This window comes from Bos mutus, chromosome 13, assembly GCF_027580195.1.
Source record: "Bos mutus isolate GX-2022 chromosome 13, NWIPB_WYAK_1.1, whole genome shotgun sequence".
Classification (NCBI taxonomy): Eukaryota; Metazoa; Chordata; class Mammalia; order Artiodactyla; family Bovidae; genus Bos; species Bos mutus.
In genome coordinates, this window is record NC_091629.1 from 5,976,259 (window position 1) to 5,999,162 (window position 22,904).

The 22,904-nt window shown below is 45.8% G+C and overlaps 1 protein-coding gene and 1 long non-coding RNA gene across 2 annotated transcripts in view; one reads left to right on the forward strand and one right to left on the reverse strand.

Annotated features, from left to right (window-relative positions):
• Positions 1 to 2,071: 2,071 nt before the first annotated feature.
• LOC138990498 (uncharacterized) lies at positions 2,072 to 8,579 on the reverse strand. Its single transcript, XR_011466640.1, has 3 exons — positions 8,465 to 8,579; positions 5,517 to 6,193; positions 2,072 to 2,568 (listed from the first exon to the last, which is right to left on the reverse strand). It is a non-coding gene; the product is annotated as an uncharacterized lncRNA (long non-coding RNA).
• Positions 8,580 to 10,873: 2,294 nt separating this feature from the next.
• The window catches only part of IL2RA (interleukin 2 receptor subunit alpha), a 47,051-nt gene continuing 35,020 nt past the window's right edge, over positions 10,874 to 22,904 (forward strand). The window contains exon 1 of the mRNA XM_005895507.3: positions 10,874 to 11,008. Coding sequence (XP_005895569.2) covers positions 10,945 to 11,008 — 64 coding nt within the window. The 5' untranslated portion in view covers positions 10,874 to 10,944. The remainder of the gene's footprint in view (positions 11,009 to 22,904) is intronic.

Sequence of the window (22,904 nt, forward strand, 5' to 3'; positions counted from 1 at the left end):
TCAACTCAGCGTCTCAATAACAGGATGCACCTGTAGATTTCGTAGAATTTGCAGCAGAATTCTCTCGACACGAGTTTGAGAGAAATAAGACTGTTTTCATAGTAACAACTGGGGCGAAATCTGAGGTACTGTTATGTCCCTCTCAGTGACAGCAGGTATCAGCCATGGCAGATACCATCTACCGTCTAACAGGCGTGGTTTGAAGACCTCCACACTGCAGCCTCTCTTGCATTGATTGATCACTTTGGGGGATTATCAAGCTGACAGATGTGTCTGCAGTTAGCTGGGGCTTTTCTAATCTGCAACCCCCATGATTAGACTCTTTGAGAGCAGGAGCCCTTGTAAATTTCCTTTTGCCTCTCCCAGTCCTCACTGAATTGAATTATACTGAAGAATGCTCGCCAGAGTGCACAAACTACAGGAAAGAGTAAATTGTGGGACTTCTACTGGAGATTTCAAGTCCATAACTAAGAGGTCAAAGGCAGAAAGACCTGGGACACCACACCACAGACCTGGGAAAACCACCTGTTTCTTCAACTGGATAAGGCATGTGTGTGCTCAGTTGCTCAGTCCTGTCCGACTATGAGACTCCAGAGTCTGTAGAACTCCAGGCTTCTCTGTCCATGGGATTTCCCAGGGAAGAATACTGGAGTAGGTTGCCATTTCCTCCTCCAGGGGATCTTCCCGACCCAGGAATCGAACCCAAGTCTTTCGTGTCTCATTGTCATTGGCAGGCGGGTTCTTTACCACTAGCGCCACCTGGGGAACCTTTATGCGCTATGTAAACAACAGGGTCCCTGCACTACCTCTGGTCATCACACTGCCTCTGTCCGGGAGAGCCAAGTTTCTTTTCTCTTGGATTCTGACTCTGAGACCACAGCTCAGCACATTGCTCTGCTAGAGAAAGGAGGTACAAGATGAGAGAGCAAGGCTGCTTTTATGTGGTATGGCTGGGTGAGGCAGGGCAGCCCTGGTGGCTAAGACACCCTGCAACTCATGTCATTCCCCTTGTGGAGGGCGCATCTGTTTCACCTTTGAGGAGACCCTGAGCATCCCCTGAGCAGGGCCGTGCCCTCATTTCTCAGATCCCCCCAGGTCCTAGCATAGTGCATGTTTAACTGTAGGTGTTATCAACTTCTGTTGACGCAGGACTTGACAAAGGTGAAATCCTTTTTATCCAAGTCTCACCTCTTCTTCTTGAACTTCCCTTGAAGATGCTAGAAGAAAATAAAATGGTAAAAAAAAAAAAAAAAAAGCAGAGGCAGGAAAGATCAGAGAGAAATCATGAAGTTCTGAGCTAAACAGCTCTCTTGTCCCAATCTGTTGAAGAAAGCTGTGCTCAGCATTTGCACCCATTCTCTAAGCGAAATTAACCCCAAAAGGCATAAGCAAGAAATGAGCACCAGAACCAAGATTTTCATTGAATTTTCATTGGGGGAAAGGGTTAACATTGCAAAGCAAATGGCAAAATCTTCCAATGATTTTAGATCCCCCTTAATTTTTCGCTCTATCCCAATCCCTTCTCTGCCACTTTCTCTCAACCCTACTTCCTCTTGGTCCAGCATTTCTTTTTTTTAATGGAGCACTTTTTCTGGGCCTTGACTGCTCTAACGCACATACTCATGCCCATTTTGCAAGCACACCTTAGAGAAGTGGCATTTTAATACCTGAAAACAGTAATCGGTGGACTCAATAAAGAGCTCACCTTAGCACCCTTTCATCTGCGGGAGGACAACAACTCCAGTGATCAGGGGTCAGCATCCCCAGGTAGGACTCAGGGTCTCGCTGCAGTCATTTCTTCCTTATCTCTCTCTTCCTTGTCCTACCCTTTCTCTTACCTCATCCTTTTATTTCTGCATTCAATCTTTCACGATCCACTTCTTTTATCGGCCTTTCATAGGAGAATCTGTGCAACTCGGGACTAGGGGCACTGTTGAAATGACCTTTGACAAAGCCATAACGGCAAGTGAAGGAAAAGTGAAAGAGGAGGATTGATTTCTCACCATCTCTTCTTCTTTTGCCTGCTGCTCCTTTACCCTCCCTCCCCAATCTAGATTCTGATAAATAGAAACAGTTTGTTGCAATTTGTTCATTATAAGGGGTGCAGGGAAAGATTGGAGAGCCAAGGCTTAGGATAGTCTGGATGATAAATGACAAAGTCCGTGTCTTCAAGGACGGAACAAGACAGCAAGAATGACAGACAACCACGAATGAGCGACTAACTCCTCCCTATTGATCCAGCAGTCCTCAACCTTTTTGGCACCGGGGCTGGTTTCAAGGAACGCAATTTTTCCACGGACTGGCCGGCAGGGAGATGGTTTGGGGATGATTCAAGTGCATTACATTTATCGTGCACTTTATTTCCTTGTTATTACATCAGCTCCACCTCTGACCATCAGGTACTAGATTCTGGAGGTTGGGGACCCCTGCATTAACCCACCTTTCTTCCACTCACCTAACCTCAGCCTCATGCACCTGGGTTTAAACATCCACAGTCTTCTTCCACGTCCTCCCTTGCTGCGCCACTTCCCACTGGTCTCTTCATCTCACACTTATTAGCATCTTTGCCTGGGAATGTTCAAGGGAAGGAAAAGGTGAAACTCCAATCAATGAATTTCACTTCTGCCAAAGTTCACAGTGTCCATCCCCGACCTCTTGCCTCCAAATACCAGGTATTACAAGCTGCATTTTTCTTTTGTCGTATATTCTGACAGTAACCCTTCTGCATCATCCCCTCATTCAGGTCCTGTTATTTCCTGCCTGAAGAGCATCTCGGGATCTCTGTCCCTGTGCCTTTACTTTCCGCTGCACCAGCTCAGGCTGACTATGATGTCATTGAATATGTCCCACTCTGTTTAGACTCCGTCAGCGGCTGAAGTCCACACATCTCATTCTGTCCTTTGAGGTCCACCTCCATCTAAATCCGACTGCCATTTCTGCTCTTGGCTCCCACCCCCTGGTCTGTGTTGTTGTGTGTTAGTTGCTCAGTCGTGTCTGACTCTTTGCAACCCCACGGACTGTAGCCCGCCAGACTCCCCTGTCCATGGAATTCCTCAGGCAAGAATACTGGAGTGGGTACCATTCTGTTCTCTAGGGGATCTTTCCAACCCAGGGATCGAACCCAGGTCTCACACACTGCAGGCAGATTCTTTACCATCTGAGCCACCAGGGAAGCCCGTCCTCTCTCTACCTATCTCTATTTCTATTCGACAATAGACCACGCCTTCTTACCCCCAGTATCCACCTCCCCACTCATCCTTCAAGGACAGTTCTGAGGCTGATCATATCAGTCTTCCTGAATTTTTCTCTTCCTGAACTTCTATGTCTCTTATCATTATCACTAGTATTTATCACCTTCTACTGCTACAAAATTGTGACAAACCTCAGAAAAGGCAGTCTGGGTCAGAAATGTGTTGTCTGATGCAATGAATGGTCTCTTCTGGGAAGTACCAAGTGTTTCTGATAACAGAATTGAGCAACTTCCTGAAAAGTTGAGATTCAACTTGAACAGTTGACCGCCTCTCCTGGGAGGAACTTAGTTACCTTTAACCAAACTTTCCTTTCTTGAACATAATCTGTCTGTGTCATCTAGTCACCTTTTCTTCCAAAAAGAATCTCTACCAGGAAGATCTTTGACCTGGACTGATTGGAAATGATCTGGCAGTAGTAGGCTTGAAACAAACCTTCAATGTATGCTCATGAAGAATGTATCTGAAGTTGCTTTAATAGACGCCAGTTGTATTCTTATAGGCATGTATTTTAACAAATAGCCATTGGATACCCACGTGTCACACTCTGGGTTGGGTCGTGTGATTAAGCTGCCCAGAGGCCCGTAAATTGGCATGAAAATCTTTTCATCTAAGTCCTCAAAGTGAAGGAGACTCTTCTGAAATGGACTCCTAACTTCCTGGGGATGTGTTGATGTATATTTTTTTCCAAGGGAAGAAATTAGAGATTCTATCAAATTCTCAAAAGCGTAACCACATCCCCCCAAAACAAAGATTAACCACCAGACTAGAGGAAGAAAAGGCATATGAAGGTGGGGATGACACCATCTCCCAGAGTAATGGAAATAAAAACAAAAATGAATAAACAGGACCTACTTAAACTCAAAAGCTTTTTCACAGCAAACGAAACAACAAACAGAATGACAACAACTCACAGGTTGGGAGGAAATATCTGTAAATGATGTGACTAATAATAGACTAGTCTCCAAAATTTACAAATAGCTCATGACACTTAACAGTATCAAAACAAACAACCCACTCAAAAAATGGGCACAAGACCTAAAAAGACATTTCTCCAAAGAAGACATGCAGATGGCCAAGAGGCACACGAAAAGATGCTCAACATCACTCATTATTAGAGAAATGCACATCAAAACTACAATAAGATATCACCTCACAACAGCCAGAATGGCTGTCATCAAAAAAAAATTCACAAACAATAAATGCTAGAGAGGGTGTGGAGAGAAGGGAACCCTCCTACACTGTTGGCAGGAATGTAAGTTGGTACAGCCACTGTGGAGAACAGTGTGGAGGGTCCTTAAAAGCTAATAATAGAGGCACCATATGACCCTGCAATCCCACTCCTGGGCAGATGGAGAAAAACATGATTCAAAAGGATATATGCACCCCAATGTTCATTGCAACACTATTTACAATAGCTAAGACATGCAAGAAACCTAAATGTCCATCAACAGAGGAATGGATAAAGATGTGGTTCATATATACCACAGAATATCACTCAGCCATTGAAAGAATGAATTAATGGCATTTGCAGCACATGGATGGACCTAGAGAGTGTCTTCCTGAGTGAAGTAAGTCGGACAGAGAAGGAGAAATATCATATGACATCCTTTATATATGGAATCTAAAATGACATGATCCAAATGAACTTACAAAACAGAAACTCACAGACTTAGAGAAGAACTTATGGTGGCCGGGGGAAGGATGAGGGGAAAGGGATAGTTAGGGAGTTTGGGATGGACACTTATATTTAAAATGGGTAACCAACAAGGACCTGTTGTACAGCACATGTAACTCTGCTAAATGTGGCAGGCTGGATGGGAGGGGGGCTTGGAGGAGAATGGATACATGGATATGTATGGCTCAGTCCCTTTGCTGTTCACCTGAAACTCACAACATTGTTAAGCAGCTCCACCTCAATGCAAAATAGAACGATCGAAAGTTAAAAAAAAAAAGAGTGGATGATAATACAGCAAAGCAAGTGCTGTGATAGTGTTAGTCTGTTACTGAACCAGGTTCATCTTACTCGACATAGCAAGACAAAATGCTAGGACACTGCGGTTTGAAGCAGAGAGGGGTTATTCACAAGGCAGCCAGGTGAGGAGACGGAAAAGCAAATCTCAAGTTAGACTCCCCGATGGCAAGGGGCTGGAGTATTTCTGGGATGAAGACTGAAGAAGCAGGATGGTCTGAGGCATGGGAGAGTGGGGAAAGACGATTGGGAAAAGGTGCCATGATTATCTTTCTGTGCAGGAGTGACTAAATTACCTTCAAAAGGTCACCATGCAGACATTCACACCTGCCCAGTTGAAGGGTCTTTGGTTCCATCCAGTCTTAACCACATCAGCTTGAACTGGACACAGCAAACTCCAAATTCCTAGCCGACAACTTGGGCAAACATCTTATTGTTCAGGCTACGTGCTGCTTAGACAGCATGCAAGTCTTAAAATGACCTTGATGAATGAAGGCAGGTAAAATGAAATTCAACCCAGGGTTTGAGTCTGAGGATTAAAAAGTGATAGTCAAGTGTCTTTCCTTCTCAAACGTACCCACGGTGGGGAGTAGCTTTGCTCTATGCAGCCTTGGTACAATATACACACAATTCACGGCAAAATGGGTCTGCTCTCTTCACTCTCTGCCTCCACCCGGTGCTGTCAAGGTCAGGAGACGAAGACTGAAAGTTCAGCTCAGTGCAAACTGTAAAACTTGACCAAGTTATTTGTCTTATATGAGTCCATCTTAGCGCCAGGAGCTGGTCCCCTTATTTTGTCAGAAAAATTCTGTAGACTTTGTGACTGTTACTCGTATGCACGTAGATAACTTTATCATCACAATCCATTAAGTACTTCAAGATGATTTTTTTTCTGCTGCTTTACTAGTGGACTAGGTGCTGCTTAGCTACTTGAACTTCACCAACCTCTTGGTTCGAAGGTCAAGGTGTGTTTCTATGAAACAATATTAGGAAGAAACCTCAATTAAATAACATGCCAAATAATTGAACCATTTACCTAGATTTAATGTTTAGAGTCCCACATTTTGAAAAGGTAAGGGAAAACATTTTTGGTTAGAAGTTCACAAAATGCTGGGGTTTTTTTTTCCATTTATGATGAGTCAGATTGAGACTATTATGACAATTCTTATGGGATTTGAGAATGGTTGAGTCCTCCCTAAGCAAACCTGCCACCCCAAGGGAAGTCACTGATCCAGGAGCACACGATGTTTGATCCGTCTGTGGGAACCAATGATATCAGTCAGGGTAAGCTAAGTTGCTGTAACAAAAACCCAACAAGAATGCAACCTAATATACCAGAAAATCTACTGGTTTCCTAAATGACAATTCATGGATAGGTGTGCTCCAGGCATTCAGGAACCCAGGGGGAGCACTCAACTTCCAGGATGACTCTGGTCACTGCATTCCAGCCATGGAATGAAGGGAAAGAAGGGAAACAGGCAGGGGTGTAAACACCACTTCTGCTAATGTTTCTTGGCAAGAACATCACCACAGAACCACACTTAGCTCCAGGGGGCTAGGGAATGTGCTCTGATCATTCACCTGAGAAGAAGGGAAGGTCACCTGGGGGCCCTGCTGGCTGTCTCCACCCTACCATGGCATGTTGTCTCCATGACAACAGTCATGATGCGGTTGTCAGCCTACTGGTCTCTGGTCCCTGTCCATAACTTCATCATGTATTTATGATATTATTCAGTTTAATGAACCCCCACATGTATATCATATTGACTAAGCTCTGTGACTTAAAAGAGTTTTACATGGTTGTCCCAAGAAGACTGACTTAAAAAGAATTTTTCATGGTTTTCCAACTTGGATTGACTTAAACAAACAACACATCCTAACATTTCAAAGTGAAAATGAAAAATTCCAACCTGAAACTTCTTACAAATGGAAAAATGAGCGTCCCAAGGTAAACCACCTGATGTTTTTGGGAGCAGTGTGCAATTTCTATGCCCTACCTTTTCCCTAACATTCCAGTGTGGAATAAAATGTCAAATGTGGCTTTCTTTCAAGGCTCTAATTCAGCAACACTACTCATAAAAAATACAGTTATTTGATTAAAAAGAACCCCCAACCAGGCAACTGTAGGAAGAAAACGTCTAGTTGAACTGAAAAAAAAAAACCCACCTGCTAATTGTGGGGTGAAATAAAGCTTTTACATTATTAAAAAAAAGCCCCATTTCACTATTTTTGTTTCCACAGTTTATACATTATTTTAAGTAATAAACAAGATAAAATTAAAGATGTTTAACTATTTTGCTATTATTTTCTTATTTTGTTGCTAGTAAGATAAAATGGATTTAACTTTTCTAATAATTATGAGAAGGGGTTGTGGGAAGTTCTGTTGTAAAGCAAAAAAAAAAAAATTACAACTTGCTAAAATATGATACAAATGAACCTATCTATGAAACAGAAATAGATTCACAGACATAGAGAACAGACTTGCGGTTCTTACGGGGGAGGGCAGGGCTGGGAGCTTGGAATTAGCAGATGTAAACCAATATGTACAGGGTGGATAAACAGTAAGGTTCTACTGTACAGCACAGGGAACTATATTTCATATCCTGTGATGAACCACAATGGAAAAGAATATGAAAAAGAATAGATACATACATAACTGACTGACTTTGCCGCACAGTTGAAACTAAATACAACATTATAAATTAACTATGTGCGAATACAATTTTAAAAATTACAATTCAAATTTTGGTTATTTTATATAACAGTGAATTAATTTGTGAAATTAATGTTGTCTACTTACTTCAGTCCAAGTATATCTTTCAAATCCTGGTTAATATTTCCTTGGTCCTCAAAAATTTTGTAAATAAATATCATTACATTTAATTTAATTTAATTTAATTTTTTTATTTTTTATTTTATTTTATTTTTAAACTTTACAATATTGTATTAGTTTTCTCAAATATCAAAATGAATCCGCCACAGGTATACATGTGTTCCCCATCCTGAACCCTCCTCCCTCCTCCCTCCCCATACCATCCCTCTGGGTCGTCCCAGTGCACAGCCCCAAGCATCCAGTATCGTGCGTCGAACCTGGACTGGCAACTCGTTTCATACATTTAATTTTAAATTCACAGAAGAAAACTGATATAAAACTGAAGGTATTAGTAAACTTTAGGTAATTGTTACTTTCCAAGGAGAAATATTAATTCCAAAGACCCTCTAGAGTTAAAAAAATATGAAATACCTTCAAAGCTTGTATGTCGATACTTCCCTGGTGGTCCAGTGGCTAAGACTCCACACTCCCAATTCAGGGGATCCAGGCCCAATTCCTGATCCCGCATGCCGAACTAAAGATCCTATATGTTGCAATGAAGATGGAAGGTCCTGTGTGCCACAGCTAAGACCTGGCACAGCCAAATAAAGAAATTAATTTTAAAAAAGCGTGGAGGTCATTCTGCTTTGTTTGCTTCTCCATTACCAACGTGCTCACTGATCTTGGCTGGATTTCCCATTTTGGTCTCGTTTTCCTTTCATTGCTTTACTCTTGAATGTTGAGCACTAACCATTCTCTGCTCCTTCCCTTTCTGAATAATTCAGCCCTAAATATCACGTTGGCAACCACTCTTCAATGCTTTGGGGGAGGGGATGTTATTTGGATTATATTTCCAATTTTTCTGTGTTTGTTTCAAAATTATACTTTGATACCTGTAGCCGGGGAAAATCTCCAGCTTAATAACTGGGCCAGCCCTACAGACAACACGAACTGCTGCTCTCCTTCTGTGGGTTGAGAATGTTTCCAGCAGTGAGCGTAAGCCTGTCCTGGAATGCTATCGATGATCCTGTCACATTCTGACAAGTATTGCTCTCCCAGAAAGAGAGCAGTTCATGCTTTTCCCTGCAAACTCTGGTATTTAGTCTGAAAACCCCTTTTAGTTCATCTGCAGGTGGCTGTGGCTCAGTGGTAAAGAATCTGCCTGCCAAAGTAGGAAACGCAAAAGAAGCGGGTTTGATCCCTGCCTGGGTCGGGAGGATTCCCTGGAGTAGGAAATGGCAACCCACTCCAGTATTCTCCTCTGGAAAATTCCAGGGACAGAGGAGCCTGGTGGTCGACAGCCCATTGGTCACAGAGTTGGACAGGTCTGAGCACTCACACACTCATGCACAAGGCTCTTTTCAGAGATGGTAATTGCTTTTCTTCCTTCCCTCCCTCCCTCCTTCTTTCCTTCCTTTCTTTTTCTTTCTTTCTTCTTCTTCCCTGGGGCTCAGACGGTAAAGAATCTGCCTGCAACGAGGGAGATCTGGCTTTGATCTCTGGATTCAGAAGATCCCCTGGAGACAGGAATGGCAACCCACTCCAGCATTTTTTTCCATGAATTCCACAGAAGGAGGAGCCTGGAGAGTACAGTCCATGGGGTTGCAAAGGGTCAGACAGGACTTAGCTACTAAGACACACACATCTTTTTTTAAAGTCTTTATTGAACTTGTTACAATGTTGCTTCTGTTTCATGTTGTGGGTGTTTGGTCCTGGGACATGTGATTGAACCTCCTCCTCTGCATTGGAAGGTGAAGTCTTAGCCAGGGAAGTCCCAGTAATTGTCTTTCTTACAGAATGTCAGAATATTCTTAGAGCTTATCAATAACACATATTGGAACTATGAACTGCTTTGTCATGCCTGGATAGTCTTCCTTTTGTCAATGTTTTTGCTTACTTGCTAATATTTTTTAAATTTTATTTTAATATAAATACACCATGACATGAATTTCTAGAGGGCAAAACATAGTCAACTATTCTGTGAAAATCAGAAGATAGCTCTGATCATTAAACAGGAAAGCAAGATTCAACTCTCTGGAAAAAAAGAAAAAGTCCAACGTTGAAAACCAAAATCCACTTTTAGTAATGATCTTTCAAGAAAAAAACACAGCTGGTGGCAAAATATCTTATAAAATGACAACTCATATTCAGGACCCAGGGCATCATGGTGAGAGAATTACGGCTAGTACTGATTGTAAGTCTTGGGAGAATATTCAGGAGCTCTGAGCGTGGGGCAGTCTGTGCTTCCTCTTCAATTATCTGAATATTGGAGACCCCACCCGAAGACCAAGTGGACTTCTTCAAGGGCTCCATGGTCAGACAGCTTTAGGAAATTCCCATCTAGGGCCAAGACTGCTTGGCATGACCTGGCGCCCCTCCATCTTGAGTGGCACCTGCGACTCCCCGGGGAGCTGCGAGTCCGGGACCTCAGTTTCACGGTGACATCAGATTATGAAACTCTAGTTGAGACCACTGCCAAGAAGGGCTTGCTCACCCTGCTTTAACGGCAGTGGGAATCTCCCTGTCTTTTTCAGGGGTAAGCCAAAGAACGGATTCATAAACGAACCCCAATCCTTCTCACCAACCCCAGCCCACACCTCCCAGCAACTGAACTTGAGAAAAAAAAAAAAAAAAAAACCTGGTTAAAACCACTTCCTATATTTGAGACTAGAGAAGAGAGTGGTACGCACAATTTCCTGGCTGAAGAACCCAGGCTAATACTTATACAGAGTAAGCACTTACTGCCCTAGAGGTTGACGGACCGGCAGGGATGACAACCTGAGCGGACTCACCCTTCATTCCCGTCTCCCGGTGCGATGCCAACAAGAGGCTGAAAGGAAACCCGGCGTTCTGCAGAGCAGCACTTTCTCTTCCCAGCCCCGACATCGGCAGTGGTCTCAGGGGCCAGGAGGATGGAGCCAAGCTTGCTGATGTGGAGGTTCTTCGTATTCATCGTGGTACCTGGCTGCGTGACAGGTAAGAGGTCACTGGTGCCTTTGGAGTCCTGGGAAGGCTAAGGATGTAGACTCTTCCCAATCACACAATACGAGGGGCATCTAAGTAGAAAGTACAGGGAGGGGATGGGACCCTGGGTTCTGCCTCTGTGTCCATGGCCCACCGGGGCCCCATTCTTTGCCTCAGTCATCACCGACTTATAAAGAGAACTCGGAATGGGGAGTTCTTGTCACTCAAGGTCTTTGACAGTTGATTCTGGGAAGAACATAGTGGTGTGATATTTGACTGTTAACCGGATACTAATGAGCAGATTCCACAAGAGATTTTATTTTCCCGTGAATTTAGTTTTCCACTGCATCCACTGGCTGTAAGGGTAATACTAGAAGTCTGGTAGAAATCTCTCTAATACCAGGTGAATGTGCCTCAGATGTCAGTAACTCATATGAAGCACTGGGATCATTTAGGATCTCAGAAAAGTTAAGCTTCAAGGAAATGATACCTAGGAAGCTCCTTGTATGTGCAACTTTATAGAAGTTTTTTAAAAAATATAAGCATATCACTTTGAGAACATTAATTCTTATCTTCTTATGTGTCTACATGCATGTATATATATATGTGTGTATGTGTACATATGTGAAAGTTTTGCATTTCATTCATCCTTTCAGAAGGATATTGTCCGTTTCTGTTTTTTTTTTTTTTTAAAGAAATAAGAAGCCACCAATTTCAGCCTCAAACCTCCTTCCTAATGGCATGTGAATTTTCTAAAAATGTCCTCCCTTGCTTATGCAGGAAAACGTATCAGCATCTATAATTTCATATCCTTCATTTCTAGACATATAATAATGCCAAGTGGCCACAGAAAGATGTGTTAAGAAGTGAAACACAATGATGCATAAGGGGTCTTTTGGGCCTGTTGAGGGGAAGTGACCAGTCATTGGGCTATGATCTGACCCAGGGGTAGGATCTTCTTTACTTTAAAGTGAAAAGTGGACATGATTTTAGGAAGACTTATGTGACTTCTGCCTCCGCCGGGTCTTTGCAAAGTGAGAGGCAGGCCAAGGGAACAGAAAAGTCTTTACGGTTGACTGTGCCTCATCTCTAGGGAGCACATTTCGAGTAAGTGCGGGTTACTGATAGGTGTTGGTGACTTATCTGAGGATGTGAATGGTCTGATCGCAGTGCTCTGCCATACACTCACATCTTCAAAAATCTATCCAATGCCTCTTGTTCCCCTTTTCAACAGTACAGGAAATACAAAAGTGAACAAAACTTAGCCTCACCTTAAAAAGGATATAACCTGGTGAGGGGAAGAGAGTTATGACAGCAGTGTGGTTGGGGTGGGATAAGATCTATGGGAGCAGGGGGCCATCTGGGAAGGCTTCACAAAAGCAGCAGCACAAAGAGCCCCGAGGGGCCAGTGAATTTCCCTCCATGGGAATTCCAGAGAGAGAGGACCACACGCGCAGAGATGCGGCAGGGCGCCAGGAAAAGCCCTCAGCCTCAGGTGGAGGTACAGGGCTACTGGGGATTAAGACTGGATGACCCCAAGTTGAGGATTTTAAATTTCATTTGGGAGTCAATCAAAGACAATGAGAAAGTAAAATTTACCATGTATAGTGTACCTTACGGGGCTTCCCAGGTGGAGTAGTGGTAAAGAATCAATCAGCCAATGCAGGAGACACAAGAGACATGCATTTGATCCCTGGGTTGGAAAGATCCACAGAGGAGAAAATGGCAACCCACTCCAGTATTCTTGCCTGGAGAATCCCGTGGACAGAGGAGCCTGGCGGGCTATAGTCCATGGGGTCCTAAAGAATCGGACACAGCTGAGTGAGTGAGCACAGAGTACCTTGTATAGGCCAGACACATGTCTTCCTTCCACCTTCACAGTCCCTTTGCAAAGTGGATGTCACCAACCCATGAGATGAAGAAGACCCCAAGACTCAGAGGCCACAGAGGCAGTGGCACGGCCGGGACTCAAACCCGGTTCTTTCCGCTGAGTGCTCTTTCTGTTCACTGTGGACAGGGCCCAAGCTCTGTGGAAGTGACTTCACAGACAAAGGCGGGCAGACAAGGTCTCTTCCAGAGACCAGTAAGGACTTGGCAGCCAAAGAGAATGACATGGGCTGAATTTCTGGGATCCACACATGGCTTAGGAATCTCTCCAGGGTCAGAAATAATCTCTCAGACTTTTTCCTCCCAGAGGAGCCCAGTCTTAAAATAAACAAATCTTATTCCTAGGAAGGGAGAGGTCACTAACAAAATCAATCAGACTGTCAACAGATGCAATTTCTAGCTGATTCATAAGGCTGATTTTCATTCTGAAAATTTCCAAAGCCACCATTTAAAACTTGAGGGCTGACAGGGAGTGTATTGGTCAACGTGGGTGTTTTTAGTCTCTGTATTACTGGGTCCTGGGATGTGGTTGAAAAGAGAATTCTCCTGATGTTGCCAACAGGCACATTATTGATGGTGCCTTTCTCAGCATTGTGGAAATTCTGAGAGTTTATCTGTGCCTTCATCATCTTTCTTTCATTCTAGGAATTCTGTGATCAAATCTGCATGCCCTAGACTCAAAAACACACACCCAGTGCGGAAACCCATGAAGATGATATTTTTGTCTAATTATCCCTTCTTGTAAAGATGACTGCCCACACTGGAATTTCCGTCTTCACGTTTGTCATTAAAACACAAACGCTTAACCCTTCACATTCAATCATTCAGTTTCTCTAGATCCCAAAGTGTGATTACCACATGTTCCTTGCTTATCTTTAAGATATGCCTTGGAGAAGGTAGTGTATATAGATAGATGGATAGCTCATAACTGTGTGTGTGTGTATATATATATATATATGGATTTGGTAAACTTAGGGAGTATCTCATAAAACAGTTGCTACTTTCTTTAAAAACAGCCTTTCTTAAGTAGGTGGTGCTGTTTATCACCTGTACATCTGGTCCTTTTGAGATCTGAGAGCATCGAGGCGCCAGAAAGAGCTGGCTTCGCTGACAGTCAGCTGCTGAAAAGAATGGCTGATGTGCAAGAGAAGAGTTCTTAGCTTCTCTGAGCAAAGCCTTGACTGGTCTGGAGGCGCCTGTGTCACATCTTGCTGAGATCATTCTCATCAGAGCTACAGTCACTCTCAAGTCGGGCTAGCCCTCCCCCAGCCCCCACACATTCCCTGCCCTCCTCATCGCCTCATGACCAGCAGAGACCTGAAAGAGAAACAGGGGTTCCTTTGGGAAGTGGGGCCGGGTCCCCCGAGGCGAGGGCAGAGAAATGTTAGGAGGAAGCTGAATTTTGCAGGGGGGTGAAGGGCGTGATTTGGGGGCAAACTGCTGGATCTCTGTGGGCCTCAGTTTCTCTGTAAAATGAGGAGGTTGATGGGGCTGATCCTGAGACTGCCTTCTGGTTCTCTTGCTCTATGTCAAGAATTCTGAACAGGAAATAAAATAAGCTCTGTCAAAAGGCCTTTGCAAGTTGGGGCACTTTCAGATGAAAAAGTTTCCAAACCGAAGACATATAGAGCAGGGTCCGGGTTGAGAGGCCTTCGGAGGCGCAAGCACCAAGGCTGACGTGTCATCACGGTTATTTCCAGCCTCTGGGAGGTAGGTTCCGCCCTGCGCTCAGGCCAGGAGCGCGGCTTCAGGGAGGGTGAGGGCTGTAATACTGCTCCCTGCTGGGGAGGCTTCTGCTATTTGCTCTTGGGGCCTTTTTGCCCTCAGTCGATGTCCTTGCTTCTCGTAGGGGAGGGCTTACATGAGCGGGAACCTATTTCTCTTCTCTTCATCCCAGGCCATTCCCTGGGAGGAGAGGAAAGAGGATCTTCATTCAGTCAATTGCTTCAAAAAGCTATAAGCCCTTGTATTCTTGAAAGCGGTTAAATTGAGGCTTTCTAACGACTTCGGGGGAGCCTCAGAGGGGCACGTGTGCTGGGCAGGAAGACAGTCAGGGAAGAATTTTGGTTCTTCTCTGCTCCCCTCCAGTCTCTGTTTCTTTTAATACTGACTTTTGTTCACGGATTTGGCTGCACGGGTCTTAGTCGCGGCACGTGGGCTCTTTGATCTGTGCTGAGGCCTGTGGCGTCTTCAGTTGTGGCCTGTGAAGTCTCCGCTGGAGCATGTGAGATGGTTACCTGCAGCACGTGGGAGCTTAGTCCCTGACCCAGGAGGGAACCTGGGCCCCCGGCATGGGGAGCACGCAGTCGTAGCTACTGGGCCACGAGGGAAGCCCCTCCAATCCCTGTTTTCTAACTTCCCCTCTGAAAAAATGAATGTATGCATATGTGATGACATTCGTACTTTTCGTACGTCAGAGCACCCAAGCGCGTACCCGTGGGTCCTCGGTCTTACGCGCGATTCTCGGCTTTCGTTCCTCGTCTGCTCCCTGCCCCAGTCTTTCGGTGGCAGCGAGAAACAGAGAAGGAAAGAGACTTGAGCAGGAAGGAGGTTGAGGCTGGGTGGGGGAGGTTGGCACTGAAGAGGTAAGACCTGGGCCGTGGATTTACTCTGGTAAGTGCCCTGGAGCTCAACGTTCAGAGGAAAGGGCGCCTCCACCTTTTCCTCCCCAGACAGTCCTGGGCGCCCTTTCTCCGGAAGTACCTGAGCAGAGCATAGAAGAACGTTGGTCACAAGTGGTATGAAGAGCTGGGCAGCGGGGCTCAAGGGATGGCTTCTGAGCCCTTTGGACTCAGGATCTAGGATTCCTGTCTCCAGGCTAACAGAGTGCGTCACCACAGCCCAGCGGGGCCCTCTGAAGTCACAGTATTGTGAGCTGCTCCATTGTGTCTGACTCTGTGTGACCCCGTGGACTGCAGTCCACCAGGCTCCTCTGTCCGTGGGATTCTCCAGGCAAAAACACTGGAGTGGGTTGCCATGCCCTCCTCCAGGGGATCTTCCTGACTCAGGTATCAAACCCACATCTCTTGCATTGCAGGTAGATTCTTTCACCATCTGAGCCACCAGAGAAGCCCCTGAAGCCATAGGTGGGGGGGGGTCCCTAAACTTCCTGTGACCCTTCTGTCTGTTGCTCTTCATCCAGGGATGTATCAGGGGAGGAGAGATTGGAGGCCACTAATGAGGACCCTCATCTGCCTCTTTTGCTACCTTTTCTAGTAATTTCTTCAGGAAGTTCTGCTTAGGTGGAGTCAGCTGCTGTCCCAAGTATTATCTGGGGTGGGGCGGGGGTGGTGGGGGGGAGGTGGTGGTGGAAACAGCCCAGAGATGACCTTACCACATAAAGATGGACCTCATTTGTTACTCCTATATACATCCTGAAACTCCCAACAGGAAGAACAGTGTGATAGACACACTCTGTCTAGCTCCATCTTTCTTGAGTAGTGAGTCTTTGAGCAAATTTGGGGAGTGCTGCTACTTGTTTCCTTAGAAAACTTTCTTATGCACAAAATTTTGAGAGCAATATTTGGGATAATAACCTCCCTGTCAACCAGGGTCTCCAGGTAAGACCTCTGATCAGGTTCTTTAATATCTGAACAGCCATACTCTGAGCACAGAGAATGAGACACAGGATGTTACCCTCACTACTAAGGGAGATGTAGCTGGCTTGGCAAAAGTAACCTAAAAGGCCTGGGTGCCTAGACAAGATTGGAAGCAAAGGTTTCCAAGGAAAAACCAAAGACACCAGGGAAGCAAGAGGAGTGGAGATCTAGGACTAGAAGTCAGGCCTCTCAAATTACAGTACAATATTCCCCATATGTCTTCACATCAACTCTCAGTGACATTCATCCATCTACTTTCCATCCATCCACCCATCCTTCCTTCAATCCAACCATACATCCATCCATCCTTCCCTCCTTCCTTCCTTCCATCCATCCATCCATCCATCCATCCATCCTTCCTTCCTTCCATCCACCCATCCATCCTTCCCTCCTTCCTTCCTTCCATCCATCCATCTCTCCATTCATTCATCCTTCCTTTCTTTCATCTATCCATCATCCATCCATCCATCCATCAATCTATCCATGCATTAGGATTACTGAGATTGAAAAGGTCTTTGCTGTCAAACTGCTCCTGGCCTAAGACTGGAGGTAAAACATCTGCTGAGCAACTCCCACCTTGAGGACTTGCCAAGGGAGGCAGCAGTATTTGCCAATGACTCAACAGCCATCACTGAATCCCCCCTTTCCCCAGGCTTTCAAATAAGTCACCCATTTCGGGGAAAACAATACTAGAATCATCTCTGGGTCTTTTAGATATTTTCCACTCTAAGATTACTCAGGAATTTTCCGGCTTTTGACTTGTTTGGAGCTTACTCTGGGATTTGCTTCCATCAGTGAGAAAACACAAGTCTAACTGGGAAATGTATTTAGAGCAGCAGTTGCTGGCACAAAGTGCACATTAAATGTGCATCTGGGAAACTTTCACAAATGATGTCCAAGTCCCACCCAAGACCAGTTAGGTCAGACTCTCTGGGGATTAGAACTGGACATAAGGCTAGCGTTATTTTTAAGCCGCTCAAATGATTCAAGATGCAGTTAGGATTGAAATCCACAGAAGAGTGATTCCATGGTTGGTCCGAGTCCATTGTTTTATTCCTATTCACTGGGAATAGATGCCCTAGCATAGTACTTCCCAAAGTTCAGTGTATTACAGACCACCTATAATACGGGTGAGGCAGGGGGCTTGTTGTGAGAAAGATTCTGATTCACAATATCTGGGGTGAGGGAGGAGATTCTGATTCAAACAGGCTCCTCCATGAGATCTGAGTGCCTGGTGCCTGAACCCCGTTTTGAGTAGCAAAGCTGTCATGGGAGAGAAGAAGCAGGTGCTGTGTCCACCCCACAGAACTTGCAACTAAAATGGGAAAACCAGTCCGGGAAAGACACAAGATTGAACGTAGCAGCGTGGTAGGTGGCAGAGTTGATGACACCCTGGCATCCAGAGGTGCTTCCTGGGGCATTCAGAAAGCCTTCTTGGAGAAGGTGGCTCTGAGCTTGCGCTTGTGAATCTCAGGAGCTGGCTGAAGGGTGGTGTTTCCTAATGAAGTGGCTAAAGTTGTATATGTGAGTCATGCTCCTTGAGCAACAAACTGAAGACTGAGGTGTTCATGAGGGCAAAGAAACAAATGCCCCACGTCTCAAATATTTCCTACTCCATTGTTGGTCGCTTGCTGAACAAAAATGAAGCTCAAATGCCTAGTGATCCTATAAAAACTAATACTTCTGTTCTGACAAGAGGCACCTGGGTTCTTGCCCTCACGCTTTGATCCTCTAGTAACATACATTGTTGGGGTCTGGAGTCTGCACTCCCACAATGGGCCACCGAGTCAGCATCACTAGGACCTCATGACACCTCTGGGTAACAGTCAAGAAGTCCGAGTCTTATTTCCCCACATTCAAATTTTGCCCCGACCTCTGTCGAGCACCAGGGCTTCCATCCTGACTGCCCACGTGACCGTCTGCCCCTAACCCATCCTGTATACAGCTTTCCATCAGCCATGGTGCCTGCAGCGCTCAGCCCAGGGCCAGGGACCCACAAGGATTTCAGGCAGCAGAAACTCTAAGGCACCAAAGTGTGGCTGCCCCAGGCGGGGTGACCAGAAGGCCACTGAGCATGAGCGGGGTGGCCGGACCAGGCCAGTGGAGTTGGGCTTCCGGGTGCCCCCTTCCCCACCCACCCCTCCAGACACAACGAAAGGGCCAGGTGGATCAGGAGACTAGGAAGAGTGAAGTGCTTCTTTCTGAAAAGAAGAAAGAGAAGCAGGTTTTTAAAGAACACAAAGTGCGTGCTAAGGAGGTGATGGGTCCCTTTACTCTAAAGAGCATGGAAGTGATGGGTCCCTTTACTCTAAACAGCATGGAAAGCCCACTGGGCTCCAGGAGGTTCTCGGGAGAGAGGGAGATGAGGAAGGTGGGCAGAGCTGTGAACTGCACAACGGCTGGCTGGTTGGGGCAGGCCCCGCACAAACCCTGATCCCAGCACCCACTTTTCCCTTTGAGGCTTATTTTGCCTTCAGCCTTGTGCCAGGAAACAAACACTTTTGGAGGGTGCTGCACTACAAAGGCTTGTGGACTCTTAGTTCCCCAAACAGGGACTCAACCTGGGTCCGGGCAGTAAAAGCACCAAGTTCTAACCCCTGACCCCCAGGAACGTCCCCAAGAAACATTTGAAACAGGAGCGATAACGACAAGAGCTCATATTTACAGCTCTCTCACAGGCACTACGTGAAAACGTTGTGTTGGCTGTGTTAATCCTCAAAATTGGGTCCACCTTGTTCTCACCCCCTTCTCGTACCCAGTAAACTGAGGCTCACGGAGGTGAATCAGTTATCTCATGTAATACAACCGTGGGTGTGGGGGTGCCGGATGGGAGCCAAGCTGGCTCCATGCAGGGCCTGCTTTGTTGATGATTCTCGTAAACTGCTGTTAATAAAGAAGTTTAGTTTCTCCTTTTGAAAGTCTGCTCTGAGTAGGCCCCACTGCCCCTGTGGTTGTTGATAAATGAAAAGCCTGTTCCGACCGCATCCAGCCCCAAACGCCCAGAGGCCGCCTGCCGTCTTCTCGAGGGGCTGGCTTTTCAGGCCCGCAGAATCCCTGAAGTTTAAATTCTCTAAATCCTGTTCTCCCCCCTCCTACCCGCCAAACAGCAGCTCGGGGTGTCTTTCCTGCATTTGACTGGGCTTCAAAGAAAGCACTCGTCAAGCCACGTCTGCCCTAGCCGCCCACAAAGCAAGGAAATTCTGAGCACCTTCAGGCATGAGTCAACACCACCATGTTCAGGAATCTCTGCCCACAGAATCACCCACTCTTCTGTTTGGGCCCAAAATAGATACCTCCTTCAGAAGCCTCCCTGCTTTCTGTAGCCTCAGCAATAAGAAAACAAAGGCGAGGGTAGGTGTGCATCCAAGGCATGATGGAGGGAGTTCGCTCTGCTGTGAAGTTCTCTGCAGTGAAAACACTGCCGCTGAGCTGGGCACGCAGGACAGGTGTGGCAGGGGGAAGGGGTACGCAGGAGGGCGGCTGGGGACGGTCGTTCCTTTGTTCATTCATTCCCTTGGCGAACATTTATTAAGCAAATACTATGTGTCAGATACAGGGTCGGGAGATGGGTGCAACCCAACCCTGGGTCTCCAGGAACCCACCATCCAGCAGGAGAAAAATATATCGCACAGACAATGCCAACCGAGCTGAGACTCAGAATGCAAATACAAAGAAAGAGTGGATGGCCACACAGACAGGCATTGGTTCCTATGCAAGTCCCTGGACATTGTCACTCAAGAACTGCCTCACTGTCCTAATACCTGGGACAGAAACAAGGGCTGAAGGCATTGCTCTGTCATTACTAAAGTTATTGAAATCATACACCGTGGATTTTGAATTTAGAACAGCATAGTCAGAAAATGTGCGGAAGTTGTCCTTTGCTCAAGAAACTCTCTGACCAAGAAAATAGGAATATTTTTGGTGGGAGCAGTTACTTTCCTTAAAGGAGAAACGGATGGCTCTCACAGCCCACGGGTGTTATAAAACACCGTTAACACGCGGAGCTGACAGATGGCACCTCCTCACCAGTGTGTGAGCCACTCTCCAATTTCAAACACCCAGGAAGGAACTGCCTCTCCAAGAAAGGGATGAGGGGAACCCAGTCAGTCTGGTTATGCTAGGTACTTAAAAGGAACAGTGTTTTTTTAAACTATATATGTGTGTATATATACATATAAATATATATACACATATACACACATATATATATTGGATTCATAAAAAAAATTTGTGTTTTTCTGTAACATCTTTCAGAAAAACCTGAATGACTTTTTTGGCCAACTTGATGTATACAGGTTGTATACACATGCTATATATAGTGTATATATGTATACACATACATATATGTACTATGGATATATACGTGTATGTGTGTGTTTATGTATATATATGTGTCTCTCTATATATATGTTTGTTTAGTCGCTAAGTTGTGACTGACTCTTTGCAACCCCATGGACTGTAACCCCCCAGGCTCCTCTGTCTATGGAATTCTCCAGGCAAGAGTCCTGGAGTGGGTTGCTATTTTCTTCTCCAAGGGATCTTCCTGACCCAGGAATTAAGTCCGTATCTCCTGCATTGGCAGGCAGAGTCTTTACCACTGAGCCACTGGGGAAGGCCATGTGTATACATACATGTACACAAATATACATATATACACTATGTGTATACACATATATGTATATGCACATGGTATATACACGTACATATATGTATGGATGGATATATATATAAACGTATACAATGTTTATATATGTGTCTGTATAACTATACACATGTATAGAATGTGTACATATATATGTGTATAACTATATACACATAGTTTCATGAAATGAGGCCCTTGGAGTGAATCAGTCTATCTCCTCAGAGAAAGACTGTGACACAGTTAAAGGGCAGCGAGCCGTTTCTACAAGTTTTGCTTGAAATCCCCGCGGCCCGGGCTGACGTCAGCCACTTCCTGCCCCGGGCCCTGTGAGTTTCCCGGGAGTTTCGGGGCGGCTGTGCTGCGGCTCCGGTCCTGGCTGTGGCAGGCTGGCGGCTTCCCCAGCGGGCGAAACCAGTAGCGCCTGCAGACCCAGCTGAGTGTGGTATCTGTTTCCGGCCCCTGCGGTAGTGACACCTCTGCTCAGCGTCTGATTTAGAATAAAAGGATCTTCGCGAAGAGAAAACTCCTTATTTCAAGTGGAAGGCAAAACAAACAACTACCAGAAAAAGTCACAAACCCCAACACCTTTTAACCATACCAGGGCAGTTTCCGCTGACATCCTGCTGACACCCGGGAGAGTGCGGGGACCGCAAAGGGTGAGCGCTTTCGGCTCAGATGTGCTAACAGGCCCTTTATTTCACTTTTGACTTTCAACGCCTTTCACTCGCCAGGCCATCAAGTTTCACTTTCCCTCTCCCAGGGTTTCCTGTCTCGCTCCTCTAGCCTGAGTTTGCAGTGGGCTCCCGCGGAGGGACTCCCACTCTCCTGCTCCTCCTATTCCTCCTGGGAGAGGAACTGTGGGCCAGCCAGGCACCCGGCTGTGCCTTCTGCACCTGTGATCTTACCGAAGTCTCACAACAGCCCTGTAAGTCAGGGACCACTGGAATCATTGCCATTTTACAGACAAGGAAACTGAAGTTGTTAGGCTTTCATTCACACACCCCAGATAGTGACGGAGCCAGGCTACCTGCTCCATTCTTGTACAGAGGAAGAAGGCAGTTAACCGGTCTCATCAATTCCCCTGGGCTTCCTAGGCAAGTTTTCTGTCTCTTATTTTGAGTCACTCTTTGATCCACTCCCAAATTAATTCTCTTGAAAGCAACTTTCACAATGCCTCTTCCCTGATCAAAGATCTCATGTTGTTCGCCCACCACCTGTGGGGCATGCTTCCTCTGCCTGGCGTCTGGTGTTTTTTCTGACCTGGTCCGTCTGAATGTCCTCTGCATGTTGGACCCCCTGCAGCTCCAGCCACTCCAGCAGGCAGGGCTCCTGTTCTGCAAACATAGCTTCCTCACCTACAGTTTCAAAGCCTGGCACCTAGGGACACCTCCCCTTTTATAATCCACCACATCTCATCTGCCTACTTGGAATTCTTCCCAACTGGGAAGCATCTGGGGAGAGTAGAAAGGGCTCAGGAACTTGGGATTCCACAGGGCTTGGATTCAGAACCTGGTTTGCACTTGTGTAATCCTGTTTTCCTGTAAAACCATCACTGGGTACCATTCTCTGCCAGCACTACCAGGGTGGGGACAGCTGATGGACGGGTGAGAGCAGGTGGTCCAGGAAGGCAGAGGCATGCCCAACCCCAGAAAAAAGGGGCAAGGATGCTTCCCAGAGCAAAGTGACAAGGAAGGGTCCTGCAGGACAGGCAGAAGGCAGGAAGGGGGAAGCAAAGTCTCGAGCGAGTTAATGACAGAGGACACAGCACAGTCCTTCAGGT